The 25,656-nt window shown below is 37.5% G+C and overlaps 14 protein-coding genes across 14 annotated transcripts, besides 1 other annotated feature; 5 read left to right on the forward strand and 9 right to left on the reverse strand.

Annotated features, from left to right (window-relative positions):
* Positions 1-179: 179 nt before the first annotated feature.
* On the forward strand, positions 180-1,638 carry SPT14 (phosphatidylinositol N-acetylglucosaminyltransferase SPT14; the record flags this gene model as incomplete). The annotated part of the gene is made up of 2 exons (NM_001183989.1): positions 180-196; positions 297-1,638. 2 exons carry the CDS (start codon positions 180-182, stop codon positions 1,636-1,638), a joined length of 1,359 nt encoding a protein of 452 aa, NP_015150.2.
* Positions 1,638-1,717: an origin of replication (ARS1611; Putative replication origin; identified in multiple array studies, not yet confirmed by plasmid-based assay).
* NIP100 (Nip100p) lies at positions 1,717-4,323 on the reverse strand (the record flags this gene model as incomplete). Its single annotated transcript, NM_001183988.1, has 1 exon — positions 1,717-4,323. One exon carries the CDS (start codon positions 4,321-4,323, stop codon positions 1,717-1,719), a length of 2,607 nt encoding a protein of 868 aa, NP_015151.1.
* A 369-nt stretch (positions 4,324-4,692) lies between these two features.
* MRPL40 (mitochondrial 54S ribosomal protein YmL40) lies at positions 4,693-5,586 on the forward strand (the record flags this gene model as incomplete). Its single annotated transcript, NM_001183987.1, has 1 exon — positions 4,693-5,586. One exon carries the CDS (start codon positions 4,693-4,695, stop codon positions 5,584-5,586), a length of 894 nt encoding a protein of 297 aa, NP_015152.1.
* Positions 5,587-5,902: 316 nt separating this feature from the next.
* Positions 5,903-7,291, reverse strand: COX10 (protoheme IX farnesyltransferase; the record flags this gene model as incomplete). The annotated part of the gene is made up of 1 exon (NM_001183986.1): positions 5,903-7,291. The coding sequence occupies one exon, from the start codon at positions 7,289-7,291 to the stop codon at positions 5,903-5,905; it is 1,389 nt and encodes a 462-aa protein (NP_015153.1).
* A 427-nt stretch (positions 7,292-7,718) lies between these two features.
* On the reverse strand, positions 7,719-8,921 carry OYE3 (NADPH dehydrogenase; the record flags this gene model as incomplete). The annotated part of the gene is made up of 1 exon (NM_001183985.1): positions 7,719-8,921. The coding sequence occupies one exon, from the start codon at positions 8,919-8,921 to the stop codon at positions 7,719-7,721; it is 1,203 nt and encodes a 400-aa protein (NP_015154.1).
* A 942-nt stretch (positions 8,922-9,863) lies between these two features.
* On the forward strand, positions 9,864-10,322 carry DAP1 (Dap1p; the record flags this gene model as incomplete). Its single annotated transcript, NM_001183984.1, has 1 exon — positions 9,864-10,322. One exon carries the CDS (start codon positions 9,864-9,866, stop codon positions 10,320-10,322), a length of 459 nt encoding a protein of 152 aa, NP_015155.1.
* A 266-nt stretch (positions 10,323-10,588) lies between these two features.
* Positions 10,589-12,388, reverse strand: MEX67 (Mex67p; the record flags this gene model as incomplete). The annotated part of the gene is made up of 1 exon (NM_001183983.1): positions 10,589-12,388. The coding sequence occupies one exon, from the start codon at positions 12,386-12,388 to the stop codon at positions 10,589-10,591; it is 1,800 nt and encodes a 599-aa protein (NP_015156.1).
* Positions 12,389-12,766: 378 nt separating this feature from the next.
* MRX4 (Mrx4p) lies at positions 12,767-14,059 on the forward strand (the record flags this gene model as incomplete). Its single annotated transcript, NM_001183982.1, has 1 exon — positions 12,767-14,059. The coding sequence occupies one exon, from the start codon at positions 12,767-12,769 to the stop codon at positions 14,057-14,059; it is 1,293 nt and encodes a 430-aa protein (NP_015157.1).
* An 83-nt stretch (positions 14,060-14,142) lies between these two features.
* Positions 14,143-18,657, reverse strand: REV3 (DNA-directed DNA polymerase; the record flags this gene model as incomplete). Its single annotated transcript, NM_001183981.1, has 1 exon — positions 14,143-18,657. The coding sequence occupies one exon, from the start codon at positions 18,655-18,657 to the stop codon at positions 14,143-14,145; it is 4,515 nt and encodes a 1,504-aa protein (NP_015158.1).
* A 230-nt stretch (positions 18,658-18,887) lies between these two features.
* On the forward strand, positions 18,888-19,529 carry ATG29 (Atg29p; the record flags this gene model as incomplete). The annotated part of the gene is made up of 1 exon (NM_001183980.1): positions 18,888-19,529. One exon carries the CDS (start codon positions 18,888-18,890, stop codon positions 19,527-19,529), a length of 642 nt encoding a protein of 213 aa, NP_015159.1.
* On the reverse strand, positions 19,506-20,627 carry SET6 (Set6p; the record flags this gene model as incomplete). Its single annotated transcript, NM_001183979.1, has 1 exon — positions 19,506-20,627. One exon carries the CDS (start codon positions 20,625-20,627, stop codon positions 19,506-19,508), a length of 1,122 nt encoding a protein of 373 aa, NP_015160.1.
* Positions 20,628-20,899: 272 nt separating this feature from the next.
* MLH3 (mismatch repair protein MLH3) lies at positions 20,900-23,047 on the reverse strand (the record flags this gene model as incomplete). Its single annotated transcript, NM_001183978.1, has 1 exon — positions 20,900-23,047. The coding sequence occupies one exon, from the start codon at positions 23,045-23,047 to the stop codon at positions 20,900-20,902; it is 2,148 nt and encodes a 715-aa protein (NP_015161.1).
* Positions 23,048-23,467: 420 nt separating this feature from the next.
* On the reverse strand, positions 23,468-24,250 carry SVS1 (Svs1p; the record flags this gene model as incomplete). The annotated part of the gene is made up of 1 exon (NM_001183977.1): positions 23,468-24,250. One exon carries the CDS (start codon positions 24,248-24,250, stop codon positions 23,468-23,470), a length of 783 nt encoding a protein of 260 aa, NP_015162.1.
* A 505-nt stretch (positions 24,251-24,755) lies between these two features.
* YPL162C (uncharacterized protein) lies at positions 24,756-25,577 on the reverse strand (the record flags this gene model as incomplete). Its single annotated transcript, NM_001183976.1, has 1 exon — positions 24,756-25,577. One exon carries the CDS (start codon positions 25,575-25,577, stop codon positions 24,756-24,758), a length of 822 nt encoding a protein of 273 aa, NP_015163.1.
* Positions 25,578-25,656: the final 79 nt, after the last annotated feature.

A 25,656-nucleotide genomic window follows, 5' to 3' on the forward strand; every position in this document is an offset into this window, starting at 1 on the left:
AATAATCTCATTCTGCTATTTTAAGTTTTTCGTTTGCAACCCGAGACTGTCGAGCTAGAAAATTTCATTGATACGATTTAAAAATAATCGATGCCAGTAATAGCCTCAAAAAACTTATGCAAAAATACGAGATACTATAAACTACAGCTTAGCTAACTCTAACATTATTATATAAAACAATGGGCTTCAATATAGCGTATGTCTAGCTCACAGCATGTGTTCCAAATACATTAAAGAAGATCTCTTTTGTTGTTGATACTAACCAGTAAAGTTGAGAGTTATAACAATGAAAATAGGATGCTGTGCGACTTTTTTTATCCACAGTTAGGTGGAGTCGAATTCCATATATATCATTTATCGCAGAAACTAATCGATTTGGGCCATTCTGTCGTCATTATAACTCACGCTTACAAAGATCGAGTCGGCGTACGACATCTTACCAACGGTCTAAAGGTCTATCACGTACCATTTTTTGTGATTTTCAGAGAAACCACTTTCCCCACTGTTTTTTCAACATTTCCAATAATAAGGAATATTCTTCTCAGAGAGCAGATCCAAATTGTTCATTCTCATGGTAGCGCTTCCACGTTCGCTCACGAGGGAATTCTTCATGCTAATACTATGGGATTGAGAACTGTGTTCACGGACCATTCACTCTACGGTTTTAATAACTTAACGTCGATTTGGGTGAATAAGTTGCTAACATTTACCTTGACAAACATAGATCGGGTTATATGTGTTTCTAATACATGCAAAGAAAATATGATTGTTAGAACAGAATTAAGTCCTGATATAATCTCAGTAATTCCCAACGCAGTGGTGAGCGAAGATTTCAAACCAAGGGATCCTACTGGTGGCACCAAGAGAAAACAAAGTAGGGATAAGATAGTGATCGTGGTCATCGGAAGGCTCTTTCCAAACAAAGGGTCCGATTTACTTACTCGCATAATTCCGAAAGTTTGTTCCTCACATGAAGATGTCGAATTTATAGTAGCGGGCGATGGTCCAAAGTTCATAGATTTTCAACAAATGATTGAAAGTCATAGACTACAAAAACGTGTGCAACTCTTAGGCTCTGTTCCACATGAGAAAGTCAGGGATGTATTATGTCAAGGTGACATATATTTACACGCTAGTTTAACAGAAGCATTTGGTACAATTCTAGTTGAGGCCGCATCTTGTAATTTGCTAATTGTAACGACACAAGTCGGAGGAATTCCCGAAGTGTTACCAAATGAGATGACTGTTTATGCAGAACAGACATCCGTTTCTGACCTTGTTCAAGCAACAAATAAAGCTATCAATATCATAAGAAGTAAAGCTTTGGACACTTCCTCTTTTCATGATAGCGTGTCTAAAATGTACGACTGGATGGACGTAGCCAAAAGGACAGTAGAGATATATACTAATATATCTTCTACTTCTTCCGCTGATGATAAAGATTGGATGAAAATGGTAGCAAATCTTTACAAAAGAGATGGAATCTGGGCTAAACATCTTTATCTGTTATGTGGAATTGTAGAGTACATGCTTTTTTTCCTCTTAGAGTGGCTATACCCCAGGGATGAAATCGATCTAGCTCCAAAATGGCCCAAGAAAACAGTGTCTAACGAGACGAAGGAAGCAAGAGAAACTTAAACTTTACACAAAACAAAGGAATGTTGTATCCATTTATTTACTGTATTTGAATGTTATAGACCTGCTAGAATCACTCAGTCATTTGTAATATGTAACAACATTTTGAGATTTGAGTCGTATATTTTTCCTCTTGCGCTTTAAATACGAAATGTAAGAATGATCTCTTTCATGCCAGAGTTCATCTTCTGCCAAAGGTTGATCAAGCTTTAAATCTAAAATCCGTGAGGTACTCACGAAGTTGAACATTTCTATCCCCAAGGTGTCCAAACTGTGGTTGATATGTTCTTTGAATGGTTGCTTATTTTCCACAGCTGGAAGCTCGTCTAACCAGCTGAAATCGATGCTCACTCGTTTCTGCTCTTTTATTTGTCGTCTTATGGTTTCTCTCAATTCCATGATTTCCGAAACTAAATTTACTCTATCTACTTTCTCTCTGTCTAAATAAATTTTGTTCAACGTATTATTATCCTTTATTTGATATAGTTTGAGCTCCATATTCTTCAAACGGTTTACTAGGTTGAAATTTTCTTCTTTCAGCTTGTTAAGAATTTCTGTTTTGCCACAATTTTCCTCATTTTTGTTATTTAACTCTACTTTGAGTGTTTTGATATTCTCTTCAAGGGTTTTCCTCTCTAAATCCCTCCCAATAATAATTTTAATTTTTGTTTCCAATTCAGTTAGCATATTTTCCTTTTGGACCAGTACTTCTTTGAGTCGAATGTTCTCTTCATTCAAGCGATCGCTTAATAACGAGTTTGAAAAATTGCCCTCCTTAATATTACATTGACTTTCTGAATCACTTGTTTGTTGACTGGGTTGCTCAGGAAATATAGTTATGTTTTCTAAGAGACTTTCTATTCCTTGAAAAAATACCTCTAGTTTTTTCAAAGAAGAAATACGTTTGTAATCTTGTCGCAAAAACAGTGCATCTGAAAAAAGTATCGTTAAGATAGAGGACAGGGTTATATCACAGGAAGGATATAAAAATAACCTATTGTCTTGTTTCGAAATTTCTTCCTTTCCGATAAGTTTATCTATTCTGGCAATAAGTGAAAGTGATCTCTCGTAAAGGGAACCAATAAGACATAGGGTATCATTGTCATTGAAATTGCTGTTCGTTCTAAGAAAAGCCAACAGCTTCGGAACAGTTGTTTCCAATATCGGATGAAGTATTTTTAGTATCAAGGTCACATCCTTATCTAGAAACTTATTATCTTCTAAAAACTGACAAATGGAAAAGGCGGTTTCCTGTTTAGAAGAAAACTTCCTTTGCAAAAACTCGCTTAGCCACATCGAAATCGGAGCAATATTTACTTTGAAACATTGTAATGTCGTTTCCAGGTGATCGGGAGTATTCTTTATGGTGTAAATATGAAGCGCATAACTGATAGAGCTCAACACTTTTAGAATTATATGGATTTCAATATTCTCCAACTTTCCAAAATTTTCACTTTCGATTACTTCGGCTAAATATTGCAATTGAGAGGAAAGAGCCGCCAAATGTGGTTGTGCAAATGGCTCATATATTTGGTAAAATTTCTTTAGCAATTTATTTTGATATAATTCCTCCTGTAAAGTGTTCACTTTTAGTTCAAGACTTTGAAATTTGTGAGATGTTTTGGCTTCAATAGATTCCAATGTTGCTTTTAATCTTGAATTTTCTTCGATATATGTGCCTGCTATCTCCTTTTCATTTTCCAATGCAGATTGCAAATTACTTAATTGCAGTCTCAGTTCTTGCTCGAGTTGCTCATAGGTAATTCTTAAATTTTCATCCAATTTTTCTTTTGCCTGTAGTTCCTCCAACTCATTGTTTAAAGCCTTTATATTACTTGTGAGTAGGATATTATCATTAGTCAATTTATCAACAATATTAGATGATTTACTTTGAGCTTCAATCTGCAAGGCAAGGTCGCCGATTGTATTATTAGTCTGTTGCAATTGCAGACCTAAATCCGATATTTTTTTAGATAATACTGCATTTTCTTCTAATAACTGAGTATTCTCCTCGAGCAGGTCCTCTTGCACCTTCATAGCTTTATCATATGACAACTTTGTTTGGTCGAGTAGTCCCTGAAGAAGATGGCTCCTTTCTAACAGTGTGCCTTTGTCGAGATCCGGTGCCATTACACTATCTGAAGCATCTAATAGGTGATTGAAATTATCCAAATGAGTTTTCATATTACCATTTTCCACTTTCAGTTCTTTGACTAGTTTATCCAATCTTGAGATTTTAGACAATAGAACAGTTTCATTAGTACTCAGCTTTTCAACGGAAGTTTTCAGCTCATGATTTTCTATTTTAATTTTATTTAATTTGGACGCCAATGATTCACATTTTACTTGTAGATTCTTAATTGTTTCTTGCGCTGCATTACCATTTAGCAAACTATGCTCATCGTCATCTGGTTTATAAAACTGCAACGTATCTTTCTTGCAGAAAAGACCATAATAACCACCATTTGAATTAGCTTTCTTCAGGTCGATATCAAAGTAACGAATACCGTTAGCGCTTCCATCATTCTTTCCTAACGGTTTATCTAGTTCAATGCCGTACCATATGCCTTTTGCAAATTGAGTTTCCCCAATGAATTTCACCCGCCCCTTCATCTCGTTGACTAGAACTGTGTCCTGTAAGCTTATCTTCTGCATATTTGTGTCAACTTGAACACCTGCATTGCGCATTTGTCCAAGGCTGTACTGCGAGGTTGATGGAGATCGAATCTAGAATAGTATTATGTACTTTGCAAAAGTAAAGTACAACATAAAGTCTAGCAGCATATGAGTAACTCTCTACAGTTACGCCAACAATCTCAGTGTGGAGGTTAGAGTAAAAAGAAAGCACCTTACAACTGTACGTTTACATAAGTGACTTTTCAACATATATGCATTTTTTGTTAAGCATTGTAAAATACCCGGTTGAAAAGCGACATGAAAAATAACGACATGTTAGATTCAAAAGTACCTACTGCTCTTTAACAGCTACTTAAGGATTACCTGATAAGAGTAATCCACCGTAAAGAACATTATCAGCAACAAAATTTGTAATCCATCATGTCTGGAAGCTATCAACATTTATCAAACGTTGGATCGCGTGTTATGAAAAGATTGGGGAATCGACCCAAAAACTTTCTTCCTCATAGTGAAAAGTTCATTAAAAAATCTACGCCTGAGTTCATGAAGTCAGATTTAAAGGAAGTAGATGAGAAAACTAGTTTCAAGAGTGAAAAAGAATGGAAGTTTATACCTGGCGACAGAGTAGTAGTAATGAGCGGGGCTTCCAAAGGAAATATAGCTGTAATTAAATCTTTCGATAAAAGAACAAATTCATTCATATTAGATGAGAATGGGCCCACAAAGACTGTTCCAGTTCCTAAACAATTCTGGCTTGAAGGCCAAACATCTCACATGATAACAATTCCAGTTTCAATTTTGGGAAAGGATTTAAGGCTAGTTGCTGATATTGACGATGAAAAGACCCCAGGAAAGACAAGAACGGTGGCAGTAAGGGATGTTTCCTTCAATGGTTCCTACTATGATGCAGACTACAAAAAGGTAATGCCATATAGATGCGTAAAGGGTCAACCAGACTTGATCATTCCATGGCCTAAACCAGACCCAATTGATGTGCAAACGAACTTGGCTACCGATCCTGTAATTGCTAGAGAACAAACATTTTGGGTCGATTCCGTAGTGAGAAACCCTATTCCAAAAAAGGCAATACCAAGTATTCGCAATCCTCATTCTAAGTACAAAAGGGGTACCTTGACAGCGAAAGATATAGCTAAGCTAGTAGCACCTGAGATGCCCCTAACAGAGGTAAGAAAAAGCCATTTGGCAGAAAAAAAGGAGTTGGCTGAGAGAGAAGTACCAAAACTAACTGAAGAGGACATGGAAGCTATTGGGGCGAGGGTTTTTGAATTTTTGGAAAAACAAAAAAGAGAATAAATGTACCAAGTGTATGCACTCTATTTTTATATTTGATTCTCTAGTGTGATTTTTTTAATCAGTATATCCCCTTCACTATTCACGTAGTAAATAAGTTATATTCGACCTGTATATATGAAAGCATAAAGTAAAGTTCAAAGAATATTCAGATATTGATGTGGGCAAACGTGATGACTTCAAATTACAAAATCTTTTCTTTAAAAATAAATTATGTGCGTATGTACATTATTTTTAACCAATAAAAGGGTTTAAATATTTATTTACAAGATTAATGACTGCCCTTTAAGCGTTGTCTCTTTATCTCATTGTACTAATGCTAAAATCGTTCCTGTGGTCGCTTTGCTTCACCAGGATATATCCAATCCCAGCGGCCTTTTTTATGTATAATGGCTAGGATTAGAATTGCCGGTAGGTGCAATACACTAGCCATAAAAGTTTTCCTTGCATAAATGTTGGCTACACTTAGACCTTTATTAAACTTGACGTTATCTTTTAATGTTTTTGCAGAATAGTTGATTCTTTGTTGCCAATAGAATTTGAAAGCCCAGAACGTTAGCCAGGCATTTATAAGTCCGGAATCTATTTGGTAGTACCAATCTGTGATATTAAAATAAGACAATCCGAAACATAAAGGGAACATTAGGATAGAGTATCTCAACGACACACGGGCGTTTAGGAGCGGATTTTTCCATGCAGTCATAACGTATCCGGCATTTTTGTATTCATTTCTAATGTTATGACTCAACGTATTAAAGTGTGGGAATTGCCAAGCAAACAATAGACCAGCAAGGCACCAAGATCCCGGATGTGAAAGCGGACTTGCGGCTGCCCATCCCATTAGAGGAGGTACCATTCCTACTAGGGCACCTAACCATGTGTTAATGATATGCTTTCTTTTCATAGACGTATAGGCCCAGCCATATAACGCGATATTTGAAGCACCAAGAATAGCAACGGTAGGATTAACACCAAAGTACAAGATAGATACTCCTAATGTTCCGATAAGTGCGGCAAACTCGAATGCCTGGGTAGGTGTAACATCACCTCTAACAACGGGCCTCGCCTGAGTTCTCACCATTTGTCTATCAAATTCTGGCTCTCTGCCCATATTTATAGCGTTTGCAGAACCGGAACACAAAGTAGTGCCTACTGTTAAACATAACAATTCATTGACGGAGGCTGGATATGGAGATAAAGCATACGAACAAATGGCACTTAACATCACTAGAATGGTGAGTCGGGGCTTGGTCAACTGAAGATATGGCATAATTACCTTCTTCTTTAAAGTTTTCATATTCAGCCCTTCGCTGATTGCGTGAGATGGTCTCTTAGATTTTCTTACCATCGGGTCTACAAGTTTGACATTAAATGGAAGTTGTGTGCTTGCATCGGTAGTAGCTTCGCTTCCACTTGAAGTTGATATATCATCTGTGCATCTTAGCGTTTTCATGGCAGTCGATTCAACCTTTTTATTGCAATTAGAGGTTCTATCACCATATCCAAAATTGGGAGTAAATTCTATCGGCGCAGTGTTTATATGTTGCTGTTTCCCGCCATGATTCCGACTAATATAACGAACTCCATTAAATCGAATTTTTATTTGAGTATCGTGCAGCTGTGTACCAATTTGTAAGTATATATTCCCTTTATTATGAGCAAGAACATTTCTCATCAAGTGAGCATATGTTCGAGGAAAGTAACTCATCTAAAGAGGAAAAAAGGAGAAATCGAAAAAAAGAGATACTATAGGCCTAAAATAAAAAGACCCCGCTATGAGGAATATTAATCACGCCCGAATCACGTCTATTGCAGATATCAAGAATTTTCTTCTTTGATTAATCTCACTTGCGGTGGATTTACGTCAATGGGCTTGCAAGCATAAAAAAGTCATTTTATTATTCCCTTTGAACAGCGCGCGGGCACGAGAAAGCTGCCCTATATAAACAAAGATCGAGTCTTTTTGGCTTGGATGATGTTTAAAATACTTTAAAAAGTGAAGACAAAAACTATCTTTATTTCCTTAAGTTATAATTATTGATGTATCAAATATAAATATCTATATGTGAGTTTTGTAATTAAAAATATGGCAGGAATATGAAAAATACATAACATCAATGTCTTTATTCATGATTTCAGTTCTTGTTCCAACCTAAATCTACTGCCTCTTCATATGTTGGGTAGTCGGTATAACCTTCCGCGGACATGGTGTAGAAGGTACTTCTGTCATACTTGTTCAATGGCAGGCCCTCTTCTAAACGGTAGACTAAATCTGGGTTAGAGATGAAGAATCTACCATAGCCTATCAAGGTTCTGGGATCCTTTACTTGTTCTCTAACCACTTCTGGATGAAGAGCGTAATTACCAGCTCTGATGATTGGACCCTTCCATATAGAGTAGGCAAAATCGTTAGTACCCTCGGAATATTCTCCTTCGCCCTCCACCAACGATGGGTCCGTGACACGTGGTTCAACGAGGTGCACAAAGGCCAAACGCTTACCAGCCTTTGCCCTCTTCTCTAATTCACCCAAAACATACGAATATTGAGCGATAATACCTGGTTCAGCACCCCCAGACATACTGTTAAAAGTGCCGTACGGCGACAACCTCAAACCCACCCGTTCAGGACCGATAGTTTCGATAAGAGCATCGACAACCTCCAGTGTAAAGCGGGCCCTGTTTTCGATCGTTCCGCCGTATTCGTCGGTCCTCTTATTAGAATGTGGATCCAAGAACTGATTCAACAAGTACCCATTGGCGCTATGAATTTCTACACCATCGGCGCCAGCCGCGATAGAATTCTTAGCCGCATGGATGTAATCCTTGATATACTGTTTAATGTCGTCTTTAGTCAAACTATGTTCGAGATTATTCGCATCTTTGGCCTTTTCTTGTAACGTAGCATTCATATACACTCTGTCAGATGCACAGTCATAGCGTAACCCGTCTCTTGCCAATACGTCTGGGAAGGATGCCCAGCCTAAAGACCAAAGTTGTACCCACGCGAACGACTGACAATCATGGATGGCTAAAAAGATATTCTTCCACTCAGCGACCTGCTCATCAGACCAAATCCCAGGGGCGTTGTCATAGCCGCCGGCTTGAGGGGAAATAAACGTACCTTCCGTGATGATCATGGTACCAGGTCTTTGAGCACGCTGACCATAATACACAGCAGCCCACTCCTTATTTGGAATATTTCCGGGGTGAGTGGCCCTCATTCTGGTCAATGGGGGCATAACCGCACGATGTGCAAGCTGAGTGTTACCAATCTTAATTGGTTCAAAAAGGTTTGTGTCTCTTAGGGAGATCGGCTCAAAACCTTTTACAAATGGCATCTTCTAAATTTAAACTTCGCTATACTGAACTACAGTTGTTGTATATATCAAGTACGTACTTTTTTGCATATGATGGGCAAGAATCAAGCACAGTTCACAACCCTTATATAGGTTCGAGTTGTCCTACTTACAACACTGTGCTTAGTAATGGTTATTGCGACTTTATCCTTGTTCTGAACGGAGTTATATCAGGAACGCAAACTGCTTACTAAGGAGCCCTTCTAAGGAGCCCTCCGCAAATAATAGGATCGGCAATTTCAGACGGAGGACGGAGCCGCCTAAGTGCCAAGAACATTAAAGAAGAAAGAAATAAACCTTGAGCGGCTACACGAAACAGTGGTCAAGAGTAGAATCTCTGAAACGTCGAACCCTCTTTGTCAGTTATCGCGGGCATATTCTGAGAAGAAGCAATATACAACAAACGAGCAGGACAGATTAAAATTTTCAAGGCGAGGTAAGCTGTGCCAGATCAGTGTGGGACGACGCTCAGTAGTTGGCGATCGAAGCACGTGATCAGTTTTCCACATCCGTGATTTGGCGCAAATTACCATGTGAGCGTGCGGGAATAAGCTCCTTTATTTGCGGAGCGACAAAGGAAACGAGACCATATTACCCTACCTTCCTTGTTTTATTTTACTTTTTTTTCTAATTTTAATTTTCTTCGTTCCTTCAACTGTATGTACCCTTTTTCTACCGGAAATAAGACGGTCGTAGTGTCCGCGTTTTTGGTTCTTTAACGACAAGACATCAGTGCCTTCTCGCATTTTTGTTGAATTGTATTGTATTATGCTCGATGTTTCCAGAACGATATATACATCTGAGAGTTTATATATCAACGATCATTTTCTTGTTGCAGTAAGCTATAATAGACGCGTCAAATAGTCTAACCAGTCTAAATCTCATCAGCCACACACACGTACATCGGAATATTATAGAGAACAAATGTCCTTCATTAAAAACTTGTTATTTGGAGGTGTTAAAACAAGTGAGGATCCAACCGGGCTCACAGGTAACGGGGCCTCAAACACAAACGATTCTAATAAAGGTAGTGAACCGGTAGTAGCGGGTAATTTCTTTCCTAGGACGCTTTCCAAATTTAACGGCCACGACGATGAAAAAATATTTATTGCTATTAGGGGCAAAGTATACGACTGCACAAGAGGGAGGCAGTTTTACGGTCCAAGCGGGCCATACACTAACTTTGCAGGCCATGATGCGTCGCGTGGTCTTGCATTGAACTCCTTCGATCTGGACGTTATTAAAGATTGGGATCAGCCTATCGATCCCTTAGATGATCTGACAAAAGAACAGATTGACGCACTGGATGAGTGGCAAGAGCATTTTGAGAATAAGTACCCATGCATTGGTACTCTGATTCCGGAGCCTGGCGTGAACGTATGACGATTGAGCTCCGCACATTATTTATTAATAGCAAACACCAAGGAAAGGGAAAAAGGAAGGGGCGTGGTGGACGATGATATATGTATACATATACATATCTATATTTTGAAAAAATCTTCTATATAACGGTTGTATAGAAATAATTACTTATTTATGAATTAGTACAAAATATACAAAGCATGCTGCTGTTCGGAACGTGACGAAAACAGTAGCTTAAACTGTATATTTTTTGTGATACTGTGCGGCTGAAACAGGGAACAATATCATTAGAACTGCACAAATGCTTCTCTAGGGATGCCATTCATGCTACTCTGAAAACCCTTTATGGCAACTTCATAGTTCCAGTTACTTTGCTCGGCCAACATAAACGTGTATTCTGCATTCAATTTCGTTTCCAAATGTAGTTTATTCAGCAGCTCGAGTTGTACGGGATTTAGCCGCGACTGGACATCTGGAGGTAGTTGCAAAGTGGGAGCCATGACCATGGCTCCTTGGGGTGCGCCGGGAATGCTCATCCCTCCTGGTACCACTGAAGGTTGTGGCTGCGGTGGTGTCGTTATATTTGGGTTCATGCTTGCGACCTGTGGTAGGACCGAGGCCTGTTGCTGTGGAGGCTGTGCTATTGCAATAGATGCAGTTTTCCAAGCGCCTGTGGAATACGCTCTTACAGTTAACAGATCAGATGCGATTATGACACTATTATTCATTGGAACAATTACCCAGGTTCTATCAAAGGATTTTTTGGATAACTTATTATTTGATGTGGAGTTGTAACCATGATTGTATCTTCTATTCTTTTGATAGTTATTTTTCCCCGTTTTTTTATTGGATTCCAGTTCAGGCTTGCCAGTCTCTTCAAAAAATCCGTGCAACGTAATAACGAACCCATTTATTTGAGGATAACTAATTGTTTCCATTGAGTATTCATTGGGTTGTTCTTGTAAATGGTGCTTTGTTTTCGGCAAAGTCTTGAATATACTATTAATGGACTCTTGCCCGATTGACAATCTCTGCTGGATAGATTTTTCACTGGACACTTTGGATATATTACGTGAGGACGACATGTAATAACCAAATGCTGGAGTTTGGTCCGAATCTGTTACCGTAGATGGAGGAATAGTAGAATCCACGGAAACAGAAAACTGGGATTGGGGCGAATACAAATTTAACAGTTGTTCTCTATTATTATCCCATAGATTCAAAAAGTTAGTTGCAAAGTCTGTAGATGATTGCCCTAATGCATCGTTTTCGAAAAAAAACTGTTGAATCTTCATCGGTAATGAGTAAACGGTTTGCAATTTTTGTTCGTCTCTCACAATCACGTTATCTAGTACAACCAATTTCGGAAATAATCTTAACATTTCAGTGCGATACAACTTATCGGTGGTTATCGGGTTATTTGTCATCAAAAGCTCTCTTAGATCTTTGAATTTGTTCTTCCAAACTTCTAGCGATCTAAATCTAAAAATCTGATTGTTGGCCAGACAGAGGTTTTTCAAATTAGGAAATGTTTGAGCCAATGTGGAAATTGCTGAGATGTCCTTAAGTTGGTTGTCAGCAAGATTGACACTTTCCACTATCAAACTTTTTTCTGTAGAAGCCAGTTTCATCATTGCTGGAAACATCTTAGACTGGGTGGAGATGGAACTAAAGACGCCCTTTTGAATTAGCTCGGGATCTGAATGTAAAGCGCCCAAATTTAGTAATTTTGTTTGTGGGTCATACCTCTTAAGGAGCACCCCCCTCAAGAACGAAATGGTGTCTGAAGTTCCCGCAGAGGCCCCATTGTTATCTAAAAGTTCGAACTTTAAATTACTGCCTGCAAACCGGACACCGTTCCATTTCATTAACGATTCTGCTTCTGCCTTTGAGTTGACATATCCAATAACTAAAGGTCCTTCCACATGAGCGTCATAAACAGCTACTCGAGCGTTGCGGCTTATAAAATTAATCAAATCGTTCATGGTTGCATTCTGCCAGTTCCTCACGCTAATCTTTATTCTATTTTGTTGCATCTGCTGTTGAGCCATCATATTGATATTTCCAACATTGTGAAATCCGCTCATTTTTTTTGCTGCTATTAGCGATGCAGAATTTTTAACGATTTATTTTACTCTTCCTTCTTAGAGTAAGTATGTCTTCAACAGTCTGTTACTATTTTTTTTTCTACATACTCAATTCAGCTCTTACTGAAATTTTCTTCTGGAAAAAAAAGGAAGACGGGTAATGATGATCTTATATAACAGTATAATCTGTAGGTATATTTATCGTTAGAATCCTCTACGAAAGGCAAGTGGGCATGGATTTCTAGCTTTTGAAGCCGCGTTTAAGTTTCTTCAGAATTAATATTCGTAGAAATTTTCTGTTCTTTGCTTCTTTTCTGAGCTTTGGTGGAATAAACTTGGTTCCATTCAACTTAAAGGAAGGAGGAAGTACTGTTCAAAATGACAGTTTTATACACATCTGCATCGCTGAAAAAAATGAAGTGCTTGGCATTCAACATGGGCATGAATTGCGTACGAACAGTATCTCATGCAAGAAGTGGAGGTGCAAAATTTGGAGGACGGAATGTATTTAATATATTTGACTCAAAAACTCCTGATTCAGTGCGTATAAAGGCCTTCAAAAACACAATATACCAGTCTGCCATGGGCAAAGGTAAGACCAAGTTTTCTGCAATGGAAATTAATCTCATAACAAGTCTAGTGCGCGGATATAAAGGAGAAGGTAAGAAGAACGCGATAAATCCTCTCCAAACTAACGTGCAAATTCTTAACAAATTATTACTAACACATCGATTAACAGACAAAGACATATTAGAAGGAATGAACCTGGCAGCCGGTCCTGTCAATGTTGCTATTCCTCGAGACATAACACCGCAGGAAGAAAAGAAGAAAGTTGAACTAAGAAATCGAAAAGCAGAGAATATGGATCTTCACCCGAGCAGGAAGATGCATATTAAGGAACTTCTACACTCTTTGAACTTAGATATGTGTAATGATGAGGAGGTTTATCAGAAAATATCACTTTACTTACAGAAAAATGAGGAAAGCAGGACTTCAGTGGGTGCCTCGCAACAAAACCACGTAGATATCGATATAAACTCCCTAAAACGCTATCTACAAAATATTGAAAAGAAGGCACGTCAAAAAAGTGCCATCGATAAACAAAAAAAGAATCAAGCTCGTATATATCAATGGAATACTCAATCCTTCTCCGAAATAGTACCCTTATCAGCTGGAAATATCTTATTCAAAAGGGAACCCAATCGCTTATGGAAACGTTTACAAAATGGAATAAGTGTATTTTTAGGTTCAAACGGAGGAGGAAAAAAGAGTAAAACTACTAAAAAAGTACTTCAAGGGAATAACATATTGTTACACTCATTAGAAAACAATAAGGATATGACCCTGTCAAACAACTTTGATCACAGTGTCTTTAACATCAATTTTACGGACTTATTTGGCGTTATTAATGCATCTGGGTCCCCACCAGATAGAGTTTTGAACGAAATTAATGAGATCGAATTAAAAGGTTGGAAATGTGTGGGGAACTTATACGATAATAATAAAATTGTAGTTTTTCAAAGTAGCAATCCACTCTTAGAGGATACGAAGATTCCTCAAAAGTCTTTCACTAATTCAAAGAGATTCCTTATTTCACTCTCAGCATTGCTGGCCTCCTTTTTTGCATATTATAGATACCGTCTATCTCAACGTCAAGAATCAAAGAAATGATTTTTTTCTTTCTTGTATATAACAACGTTATACATAGAAACAAATAACTACTCATCATTTTGCGAGACATATCTGTGTCTAGATTACCAATCATTTAGAGATATTAATGCTTCTTCCCTTTGAACAGATTGATTATCTCTCAAGTATCTTTCTGCTTTGACACGAGAGTAAAATACTGGACAGTCATATGAATTGCATTTACTAGCTATATGGTCATTTTCGATGCCTGCATCGGAAGTGTAACGATAACTGCACGTCCTGCACACGGTCTTTAGTGTTTGGTATTCTTTTTGTCTCTTTAATTTCTTTATGAGAAATGATAAGGTTGTGGTGCTTCTTTTCTCTAAACAGTCATCACATAACTGAAGTGAACATATTTTAGTCAATTCTTCACCACAATTACAACATGTTGCAGAAGTTCCTACTCTTGTTATGTTTTCCACTTTTGTAGTAGTTGTGCTCGCCCTTTTGGATTTTACTATTTCCTGAGCCCAGTTGCCAACATTTATACCAATCAAATTGAACAATCTATCAAGAGGAGGTATCAGAATTTTGTTTATATAATACTCCGAATCTAACTCTAAATTCTCACCTTCTAAGAACTCTTCTGGTGATACGCATCTTTCCCGAAGCAGTTGTCCTTGCTTTCCTTTAACAACAAGGTAAGGTATACGCTCCTTGTATTGGGGTTCTGCTCTATGGTCTTCATTTATTCTTCTTTTTACAACCACGGCACCTGCAGGGGCTGTCTTTTCGCTTTTATACGCTCCTAATTTAACTTCTTTTGCAAAACAAAAATCTTGGGCAGATACCTTTCCTATTTGAATCTTAAAAAATTCATTTTGAAGATACTTTTTTATTTTTGACAGGTCTTTGGTTTGAAAAAGTAATCGAATACATTTTTCAATAATCTTCTGCTGGGCTGGGATACCATCCCTTCTAACAGTTTCAATACCCTTAGCATCAAAAATAGGAAGGGTCTGCGAAGGACTTTCATAGGAAAATCCTACGTACCTTTTTTTGCTAATTAATATGGAGGGATGGTATACTTTTTCAAACTTCAAAAAGATTGGTTTTGGATTGTTTTGAGTAACTCTTTCTGCCATAGCATGTCCTATAGAAAAAGCCTCAATAGCAGTTTTTCCAGGTAGATATACAAATAAACTATCTGTGTCTCCATAGACAACTTTGGCGTTCCAAGTTTCATCTTTCTCAATAATATCTATTGCTTTCTCCAATGTTTCTCTGCCTGTTTGTACAATGCTATCAGCTAAATCAGAGCATGGCATTCGTCCAGAAAATGAAGCTGATGTATAACCGTAGGTGACATTCGCCAATAATTTTAGTGCTAACTGTTTGTTATTCAAAAGCCTTTTTAGGGTAGTGTTGTCATCACCTATTTCGTTCATTGTTTTCTTTATCATCACTCTGACATCAAGGATATCTGTTAACATTTTGGATAACGTTGATTTTCTAACAGAGGTCTTGGCATAAACAACACCATTTGGAGCGATAGTTACATCATTTTTTAATAAAGCTAAAATGTTTCTTGGTAATGAAAACTTAGATACTCCAAGGTTATTTTCCGTTAAGTTTATTTCTCGCACTCTTCCTATCATAGTCGAATAGCAATAGTTGTATCCAATCATAATGGATGGATACAATGATTGGAAATCCAGCACAATTAAAGGACTTTTGTAGAAAGCAGATTCTGGCTCCATAACCAAAGGCACACATTCAAGTGCTTTTTGCTTACGAACATCCTTTTTGCCTGGAGAAAGAAGGATAAAACTTTCGGACTTGCATATTCGGATTAAAAAAGACTCAACTTTAAATTGTGATCCTCTGTAATATACAGAATGGAAATCTATTCCTATCAATCTTGCCTGTTCGATATTTCGAGCAATGTAATCCTGCTTTCTTAATAGTTGTATATTTATCTGAGCTCTTGATAACCAATAATTTAACACAGTCTTTAATTCGGTTGTGCTCTTTTTAGCGTTCCACATATTAGTTAATGACTCAAATGAAAAGTGAGGTAATCGTTTATGGAGGATATTGAACGCAGCACTTTCAATAGTATATTGCGTTAAATTTACGTCGGACCTCAACGCTCTCCATATATTAATCATATGTCTTCCGGTAATCATAATTCCTGAGGAATGGGCATATCCCCAAGTATCTGACAACTTCGTCTTAATTTGGCATTTGACTCTGGCAAGTTCCCTGACAATGTCAAATTGATGTATTTTTTGACACCTTTCAATTATATAACCCCACGAAAAATTATGTATTTCGAAACCGGAAAGAATATCAGGATCAAGAAGTAATACCAAATCAGTTAGAGCCTCAAACATTTCAAATTCACTTTCATAGAACATCACGGGAATTTCGTTAATACAATGTTGAATTTTAGTAGGAAATGTACTATCCTCAGAAGCTTTGTGGACTATCATAATCCCTTCGTAAGCGATATCCAAATCTAAAGGGAAAGTTTCTTCTTCAAGACACCATATAATCATGGAAACTTCATCTATTGCAGGGTCTGGAATTTTATCACTTCTCGTGTTTGCATGAATCTCAAGTGTCAGATGAGTAAGAGAATCGTGAACGCTACTTTTTTTTCTTTTTTGTTTTCCAGAAACGTCACTAGCAAATTTGTATAAAAACTTACTATGAGGGGTGTGCATGCTTATCTGAGACTCAGTTTTTTTGTTTCCCATCGAGGGTACTTTATTGTACCATTTTTGAACAGCATCATACGTAGGTGGTTTTAACGCATATTTCCAGGAGGAAAACATGTCGAAAGTTGGCTTGTTATAAACTGATACGGTCTCTCCCCCAAATTGGACGGGTATTCTCGTTGATACATGTGTCGAGCTTATTTCAAACCTCTTACCTGCGTACGCGTAAGGTTTATTTTCTAGATCAACTGGATTCGAAAAGAAAGGGTCCTTATAGTCTATTTTTGGGAATCCCTCGTCTTCCAATTTATTCAGAATATCTTGATAACCGAAAGGAGGCTCACCATAAACAAAGGCTCTTTTTCCATAGCGTAATCCCGCAGCCATAACCTTCTTTCTTTTCCGAGACAGCAACGATGTTTTATTAGCAGAAACAGATGATCTAAGTTTTCGTTTACTTGCCATATTTTGCGTCATAGCACAATCCATTGAAAAATTTATCGTATTGTGATATTTTGTTTGATGATCTAATAGTATAGTAGAATCTTTCGGAGACGCAATGCTTTCCGGTAACCATGAATAAGACCGAGACTTTATATTGCTTCCTTTTACACCTTCGTTCTCATTATCAACACCACATATCTCGTATTCGGTGAACGATGCATTAACTTGGTCGTCGTTCTTTTTATCTTGCATACTATTATTGTTTATTTCAATCTGTGGAAGCCTTGGCCACAATTGCGGTAATGCTTCATAGGGCGTATTTATGGCTGAGAATTTTTGATTCTTATCTATAAAGTTCTCAAAATTTGGTATTTGACCATCAAAAGTACTTGTTTTATGTTGTGCTTTCTTATAAAACGCTTCGAACTCTCCAGAAGATTGCCATTGATGACCACTCACATGGCGCTTTGTTTCTGGTGGTTCTTTATATTCCTTCAAGGACAACTCCTCTCGTTGCATGGTAAGTTCATTTATCATGTCCCTAGCAGAGGATACATATGGTTTGACAGGTATGTCAGAAATATCTCCCAGTTTTTCCAAAAAGTCGTGATGTATATCTCTATGCTGTAACTTTTCTCTATTTTTGATGAATTGCGGTAGTATATCTATCTCAATCAATCCATTTCCAACCCGTGGAAAATCCCTTCTACTGAGTACGTTACACTTGAAGTCACAAAATCGATCTAGTAACAACTGAAGATCATCATTAATTGTCAGCTTATCTATGTCCAGTATACTATTTAAAACAGGAGAGCGAAAATAACACCTATCCACGTTTATCCATGAACATCCAAATAAGTTAAAATCTGCGGTCCATTGTAGCAAGTAAGGAATATGTGATTCATAAATTTCGAATTTCTTTCCGAAAATCTTGCCATCTCTAATCAATTCCGAAATCCTACTTAGACAAGAAGGATTAAGCAAAGAAATTTTGTAAAACAGATTCCAGCCAACGTGGTAACCATAAAATGGTATACCCTTTACAACAGAGACATCAGCGACAAAATTGAGATTTCCAAGTTTGTCGCCGGCTAAATCGTGTTTATCATCTTTTTTCCTTTTAAAGGATGCCCTAATTTTTACTTCCAGCGTTTTATGAACTTGGGCACATCTTTGGTGTCTCAATGTACTCGTGTCAGTTATTTGTCCATCATACTTGATGAACATGTAAGGTAGAATGCCATGGACGTGGCACAATACTTGATGCCCTGTGGGTAAAGCACCAAACACCCTGATGTTTGGGACCTGTGAAAACTGGTTTAAGGGCAGGCTTTCACCGTGCGATGGGTCCAAAAAGGTGGGTTTTGACATATAGTAGTCTTGATTATTTAGCTGGATTCTAAAATAGTCTGATTTAGAGGATGATCTAACCGTATCGCTCTGTATTGTGTCGTTCGACTCCCTCGACATTTCCAAACATTTTATTTCGCCACAACTTGTAGTTTTGTATTGACTCAAATACTTTCTCTTGTTTTGTGCTTCTATTACAGAGATGGCTTTTTTCTTCAAGTACACTATTTCTAGACGCACTGCACTCGTCAAAAAAATGATTCAAGGTGAAAATAAAGGGGTGTTAGTGAATACTTATCAAGAAGAGACATACATAATTGTACTGCTGTGCATTTTCCTACTTGACTTTCATGATTATGAATAGTACAAACACAGTTGTATATATCAAAGTTAAGGGTAGGAGACCACAGGGATTCTTGGATCCTCCCAAATTTGAGTGGAATGGAACAAAGGAGCGACAGCTTTGGACAATGGTATCAAATTTGAATTATTCACAAGATCAAATAGATTGGCAGAATTTATCAAAAATATTTGAAACGCCTGAATTTTTTCTTAAAAAGAGAACATATAAATTATTTGCTGAACACTTAGAGCTTTTACAACTACAATTGGAGAAAAAAAGAGATCTTGAGAAGTATTCAAATGATCAAGTGAATGAAGGGATGTCTGATTTAATACATAAATATACCCCTACTTTACAAAATGATAATCTATTAAATGTATCCGCAAGCCCACTGACCACGGAAAGACAGGATTCTGAAGAAGTTGAGACAGAAGTAACAAATGAGGCGTTACAACATTTGCAAACTTCCAAAATTTTGAACATTCACAAGAAAACATCGGATAGTGAGAATAAGCCTAATGACAAATTGGATAAGGATGGTATTAATAAAGAAATGGAGTGCGGTAGTTCAGATGACGATTTATCTTCGAGCTTAAGTGTTAGTAAATCTGCGTTGGAAGAAGCGCTAATGGACAGATTGCAATTCTGATTTACATCTTTCACAAGCACAATCAAAAAACCAACTGTCGGCCAAAAAGGCCCGGCGTTTTACTGTTGGTAAGTCCAGTACCCCGGAATAATCGATACAGATCTGCTCATCCTTTTTTATATCTCTATTCATAGTGAATAGCATTGAATTACCTTTACGATATTTCGTTATATTGGGGTTACAAGAGTGGTTGAAATAGGAGGCTTCTGGAAATACCCAGTATCCAAAATATTCTCTGCTGTCTGAGGCTTCGCCCTCTTGCCATAAACCAAAAGCATTCCCATATTCAGTACCTAATATATGTCTCAATAGCGGTATGGAGAGCATTCTATGCAAATGTGAAGGTAATAGAATATAGAGTGTTTGAAATACTAATTTTTGAAAGTGCAGTAAGACAGGAAATTTAGATATTTTGCTAAGCTCATTCGATTGTAACATATTGAAAGCTCGGTATGTTATGCACTGAGGATCCATATATTTAAGATTAAACAAACTCTCGCACACAAACCTAATGCAGCAATATTCATCTTCGCAAGTGGGTGGTAATTGATTTATTCTCTTCGCAGATTTCATGTTGTTGATGCGCGGTATCCATTTACTTTCAATCTCATCCCATGAAGACTGTATGACATTTTCCGAAATTAAGATAGAGTTTAATTTTTCCTCCTGTTCAGAGGTATAATTATATCTTTTCAGCATGCTTGGAAAATGATGCAGTAATATCTCATAACATTCAATTAATTCAATGATATTTGGTATTTGAAGATAAGAAGTTCTGCAATGTTCTGAACAGAACCACAGTCCAGCGCCCAGAAACTTCTTAGGGTTAATTTGGTAGTGTGCATTACAAACCAAATCTCTCAGGTAATCGTAGTTTAGTTTGTACTTCATAGTTTTCGCATTAGCGTATGCGAAACAATTGTGACAAACTTCCTTCCTGAACTCATAGGAAATAGATGTTCCTGTAAAATTACTGACTTGCAAGACTGTTGTCCCTTTAGGAATATTACCATTACTGAAACAAGCCCTACCGCCCCATTTAGTTTGCCTAACCTGGAAAAATGGGGAAATTTCATGTACGTCTCCATCAATAGTCATTTTTAAATTTTAGGTTATTTTGTGTTTGCATATATAAATGGTATATATATATATATATATATTCATATAAATCTAGGGCTACATTTATAATATCAGAGATACATAAAACGGTAATGCAACAGTGGAGCAGTATTGTATCGCACGTTTCTTTTTTGTTTTTGTTTTTTAAATTTTTCCAGGTTTTGACAACGTGATGAGGTAATCTTCTGTTTTGCATATCCGCGCAATTTAAAATGCAGGCGACAAACCTTGTTCCAGGATTAAGGTTCTCTTTACTTCAATTCTGCAATGGGTACCATAGAAGGTCTCCCGTGGGCGCATTCGAATGGGTTATGGCATCGCGAGAGCTTGCTAATTAAAATTATGCACTCTTGCCGGGTTAATTCATCTCCAAACATAACAGCAGATCTGCATGCCTTGCTGTTAAGAATTTCATGAAAGACCGTTGGAACGCAGCTTGAGTACTTCCACCAATATAATTTATCAACCGAAGTGTAGTTTTCGAAATGGGATAAATCCATTGGAAGTTTTTTGAAATCCTTCAGGTCATGAGCATGTTGCAGCAAGACCATTTTTAAGTAGTCTTTATCCCCGTTATATTTGGAAGTTAACATCTCAGGCAGTGTTTTAATTTCCAAAAGTGAGGTTTCCATTGTTCCCTCAATTGTTTCATAGCCAATTCCCCACTTTTTAAATTCACTTTGATAATGCTTAAATAAGTCAGCCTCAGTACGATCAACTTCAATGCAACAATCCTTGAGGTCTCGTGCAACAAAAGTTCCGGTTACAACTTCTGTCAACAGGCTATAAAATAGCTCTTCTAGTCTTATCCTCTCATCGCAAGCATGTTGATCAACTAGAACTAATAGTGGGCAATTATGAATAGATTGGTCTAAACAACGTATGAGAATAAATTTTTTATCTACTTGATTAATCACTTCATATTTTGCCAGGACAGATCTTGATATTGAAAAATCTGTTATGGTTTTTCCTATACTGTCATAATCTTCTGTAAAACCACTATCGTAGGGCCTGGAAGAGAGTTTATTCCGTAACCTTGATTTCTGACCGTCGATTCTTATATTCTTGATTTTTTCGTAGTTTATTGTACTATTGTTTATTCTACATCCATTGACAGCGGGTTTTCCTATGTATGAATTAATGCGTGCAATCTTCATTTTTGAATTTAATACTTGATTACGTTTACTGATTTGGATTCGACTATCAGGCAATGTTGCCGTCTTCTGTGAACAATTGACTATTTCGAAAGATGAATCTGATTTATCAGGCGTTAAGTATCCTTGAAATGTCAGAAAGGAGCGAATGGTCTTAACGATCAATGGTTCAATGGTACGTATATGGGAAGGCTTAACAATTTTCTTTGCTGGATCTTGTAACAGGTCATCGATAGTTTGGGGGCACCGAACATCAAGGATGAAGACGGGATGTGATCGATACGGTTTTCCCACGCTTTTAGTTTTGAGTAAACTCATGCCTTTCTCCCCGAAATCTTGTGCTTGGAATAAAGAATCGACGTATCCTTGAAAGGCGCTGTCCGCATAACGTCTGCCATTGATATATATAAATTGAAGATCCTTCAATCCAACGGGCATCTTCGATATGATCCCTTCAATCTGATATTCATTAAACTTCAAGGAAACTTTCTTAAGCATATCCGGTGGTATTATTGCCCCAAACACATTTCTCAGTACTTGAGACATTTGCTGGTGCTTTGTTAACCCCTCAGTTATGTTCTTTGAGCGGAAAAGAACTTCTGTATTGATTCTGAGTTTGTCTGTATATTGTACGTTGAGTGAAATCATCGGGTGCATTACCAGTATCTGTAGCATATCTGCCTTTATTGTGTTAAAAGTCTTGAAAGGGGGTTCTTCCTTTAGTATTCTGCGCCGGACAGGTAAATTATACAGCATATCTTCAACAATAACAACAGTACCAGACTTTGTTCGGCTCCAAGGACAAATTTTCCAAAAAGGATCTATTGGGAGTATGGTATTCTCACTCAACATGACGCTTTTGGATGGAAATTTTCTCATCCATGCAGAGTTGTAATCCTTTTTCTTGGAACAAACAAACAGATTAGAGACATTAGAAATGCTATATAGGGCGTCTCCTCTGTAACCGTAGGTTTTCATCGTTACTAAATCATTCATCTTTCGTATTTTGGAAGTATAATTTTGTGTGGCCAATATATTTAGGTCACTTCGAGTCAAACCAATACCATCATCGTAAACTGCAAAGCTCAAATTAGGGAGGTCGATCATGACGTCGATAGTGGTAGCGTGTGCATCTACAGAATTTTGAACTATTTCTCTAACCGCTGATGCTAGCGATACCGTGCATGCCTGAGATTTAAGTCTTTCAGAAACATCAGAATCTAATTTCCTAATATGCTGGCTCATTTTCTTTTTGAGTTGACGAGTTCACGTTCATTCTTCCTTGAAAGCCTCGCTGGTTTATGTATCGGTGGTTGAAATCATCATTCGATGTTTATTGCAAACTATTGATCTTTTTTTCCTGCCCCTTCTCGTGGCGCTCGCAAATAAACGCAAACTAAATATAAGCGTACAAACAGACAGATTTTGTGCTACTTATTGATTATTTAGAAAAGCTACTATTGTTCTTGAAAGTCATAATAGAACTACTTATATATGTATCAATGGGGTTGAATTTGCGCTTTATGTATTTTTTAAGGAATGATATGAAAGTTGTCTCTAGTCTATTTATTGAATCGTAAATCAAAAAATACTAGTGATCCCATATAGGATAACTAGTAAAGGTTTCGTTAAAAGTAGCTTTTTTTCTCGATTCAACGTCACGCATTAAATGTGGGTACCGTTGTTAGCAGAACCTGTAACATTACTAGCATCGGCAGTTATAGTAACGTATTTAACAACAGGCTCCGCCGTAGTAGTAACCACTTCGGTAACTGCAGCAGCTGTAACTGTAACATACTTGGTAGACGCACTACAGTACTGTTCATCGGCGGATGTGGTTTGAATCATCTGAGATTGATGTTCAGCAGAGACTAACTTTTCTAAGGCATCAACATTGGAGGCGGCGTCCCCAGCTGTGGATGTCGCTATTGTATTACTAGCTTGGGAATTATATACAGTAACCAATAAGGTTGAGGTCAAAGTAGAGGTGTATGTACTGCCCGATTCGGTTACTGTAGAAGCAATTTCTGTGACGCTCGTGGAAATCTGTTCAGCCTTCTCGTTGGCGGATTCCGTAGATAGAGTTATTATGTAAGTAGAGGTCAGAGTAGACGTGTAGGTGGTGTCTGTGTCAGAATAGGTGGTGGTGTATTCATTTGTGGACGTAGTTAGGCTAGGCGTGCTTGCAGTAGGTGTACTTGCAGTAGGTGTACTAATAATAGCAGCTGATTGGGAGGTAGTGAACCAGTAGGTAGAGTAAAAAGTAGATGTTATGTAGAAGGTGGTTGTTTCATCGCTGTACGTTAATGTTGTCTCTTGAGGTGAAACAGAGTATGTTGGAGTTAATGTCTTCGTGTATGGTGTATAGCTCGTAGTTTCATTGACATATAAGGCAGAAGCGAAGTTGGAGGTTACCAGTAGTAAACTACACAATATTTTGAAAATCATTGCGATATATATTCTAATTTGTTGGTTGTGTTAGACAACTAGTGTACAAGAAAGAGACTAGATGGCCATAACGGATCTTGATAATTCATTTTCTTACGTCTTTTAAATACACTCCCTCTCCATCACATACAGATTGATTTAATGTCTACCTCTTCTAAGCCATCTGAAATTCTTGGGTCTTTCTCTGTTTACGGTTATTTGAAACACGAAATTACTTAAGAACACGAAATGCCAATTATTAGCGTCGCGAATTGAATATCCAATGCGGCGGGAAAATCAAAAAACGAAAATAGAATAGGAAAAACTGCCGTAGTTATAGAATCAAACCTGAGCGCCAGTTTCATTCTTCTAGCGGAGAATGCTTTCCCAAACAATAACCCACAGATTATGTGTTGAAGAGTCTAGGCTTGTGGAAATTGAAATCAAAATGTTTGTTCCCTTTAAAAAAAATCAATTAAGCAAGGAAAGGAAATAAACAGTGCATGCTTTCCTTATCCTTGGAATACTATATTATGCTACCATAGCTGGAAATGTTGTTATCCTTGTTAGGCACTTCATTTGAGACTTCCGATAAATCAGGAATTTCGTCATTTAGGAATGTGTTCGTTTCAAAATTCTCTGCATTGGTTATCGTTAGGCTCTCAGAATGTAACCTGATGACATTGTCGACACAAAAGTACTGGAAGCAATTCAGTAAGATAGGAAAGACAAACATGACCAGAAAAACTTGAAAGTTTGGCCATGAATCTGACCAGCCAAGGATAAGATCGGCGAACCAGTATGCCAAGTCTTCTAAGTAGTTTAGTATTAGAAACACGCAGAACTTCATCACGCCCAGCCCAACAATGAATATAAGCAGCTGTTTCACGAAGGCAGAGAATAAGGGTTTTCTGGGGTGGCTCCCAACGGTTTTAGATGGAAAATAATTACCACTTTCAATGTTTTGGAAGTGTAAGGATTTTAGCACTTTTTCAATTATGTATAAGCACAACCAAAGAATGGGAATCCCAACAGTAGTATCCAGGAGTAAGTTAAGAAAATACCAATCGCATTGATCCTCATCATCATTGCCTTTTGCAGTGATTGCGAAGAGTGACCTTCGTCTTTTCTTCAGTATGCTGATGCCTAGATTCAAAAAATGGATTCCAAGAGAGCCGATGATTTGTTTTCCAATGTCATAACTCCACACAATCATTTTTCTCCTTGGATGCTCATAGTTTCTTTTCACCAATAACACAATCACGGCTGTCATACCCATCAATGTCTGGACAAAAAGAGACACGGGCCCCAACAACTGGCAAGTGTCTTTCCCATTAGAAACATACATATTCTTTTCGATTAATTGGCAGTTCTGCTGAACTTGTGTGACTGTTGGGCCTCCTGCTAATATGTATTAGAACTTTTTC

Source organism: Saccharomyces cerevisiae, chromosome XVI, assembly GCF_000146045.2.
Source record: "Saccharomyces cerevisiae S288C chromosome XVI, complete sequence".
Classification (NCBI taxonomy): domain Eukaryota; kingdom Fungi; phylum Ascomycota; class Saccharomycetes; order Saccharomycetales; family Saccharomycetaceae; genus Saccharomyces; species Saccharomyces cerevisiae.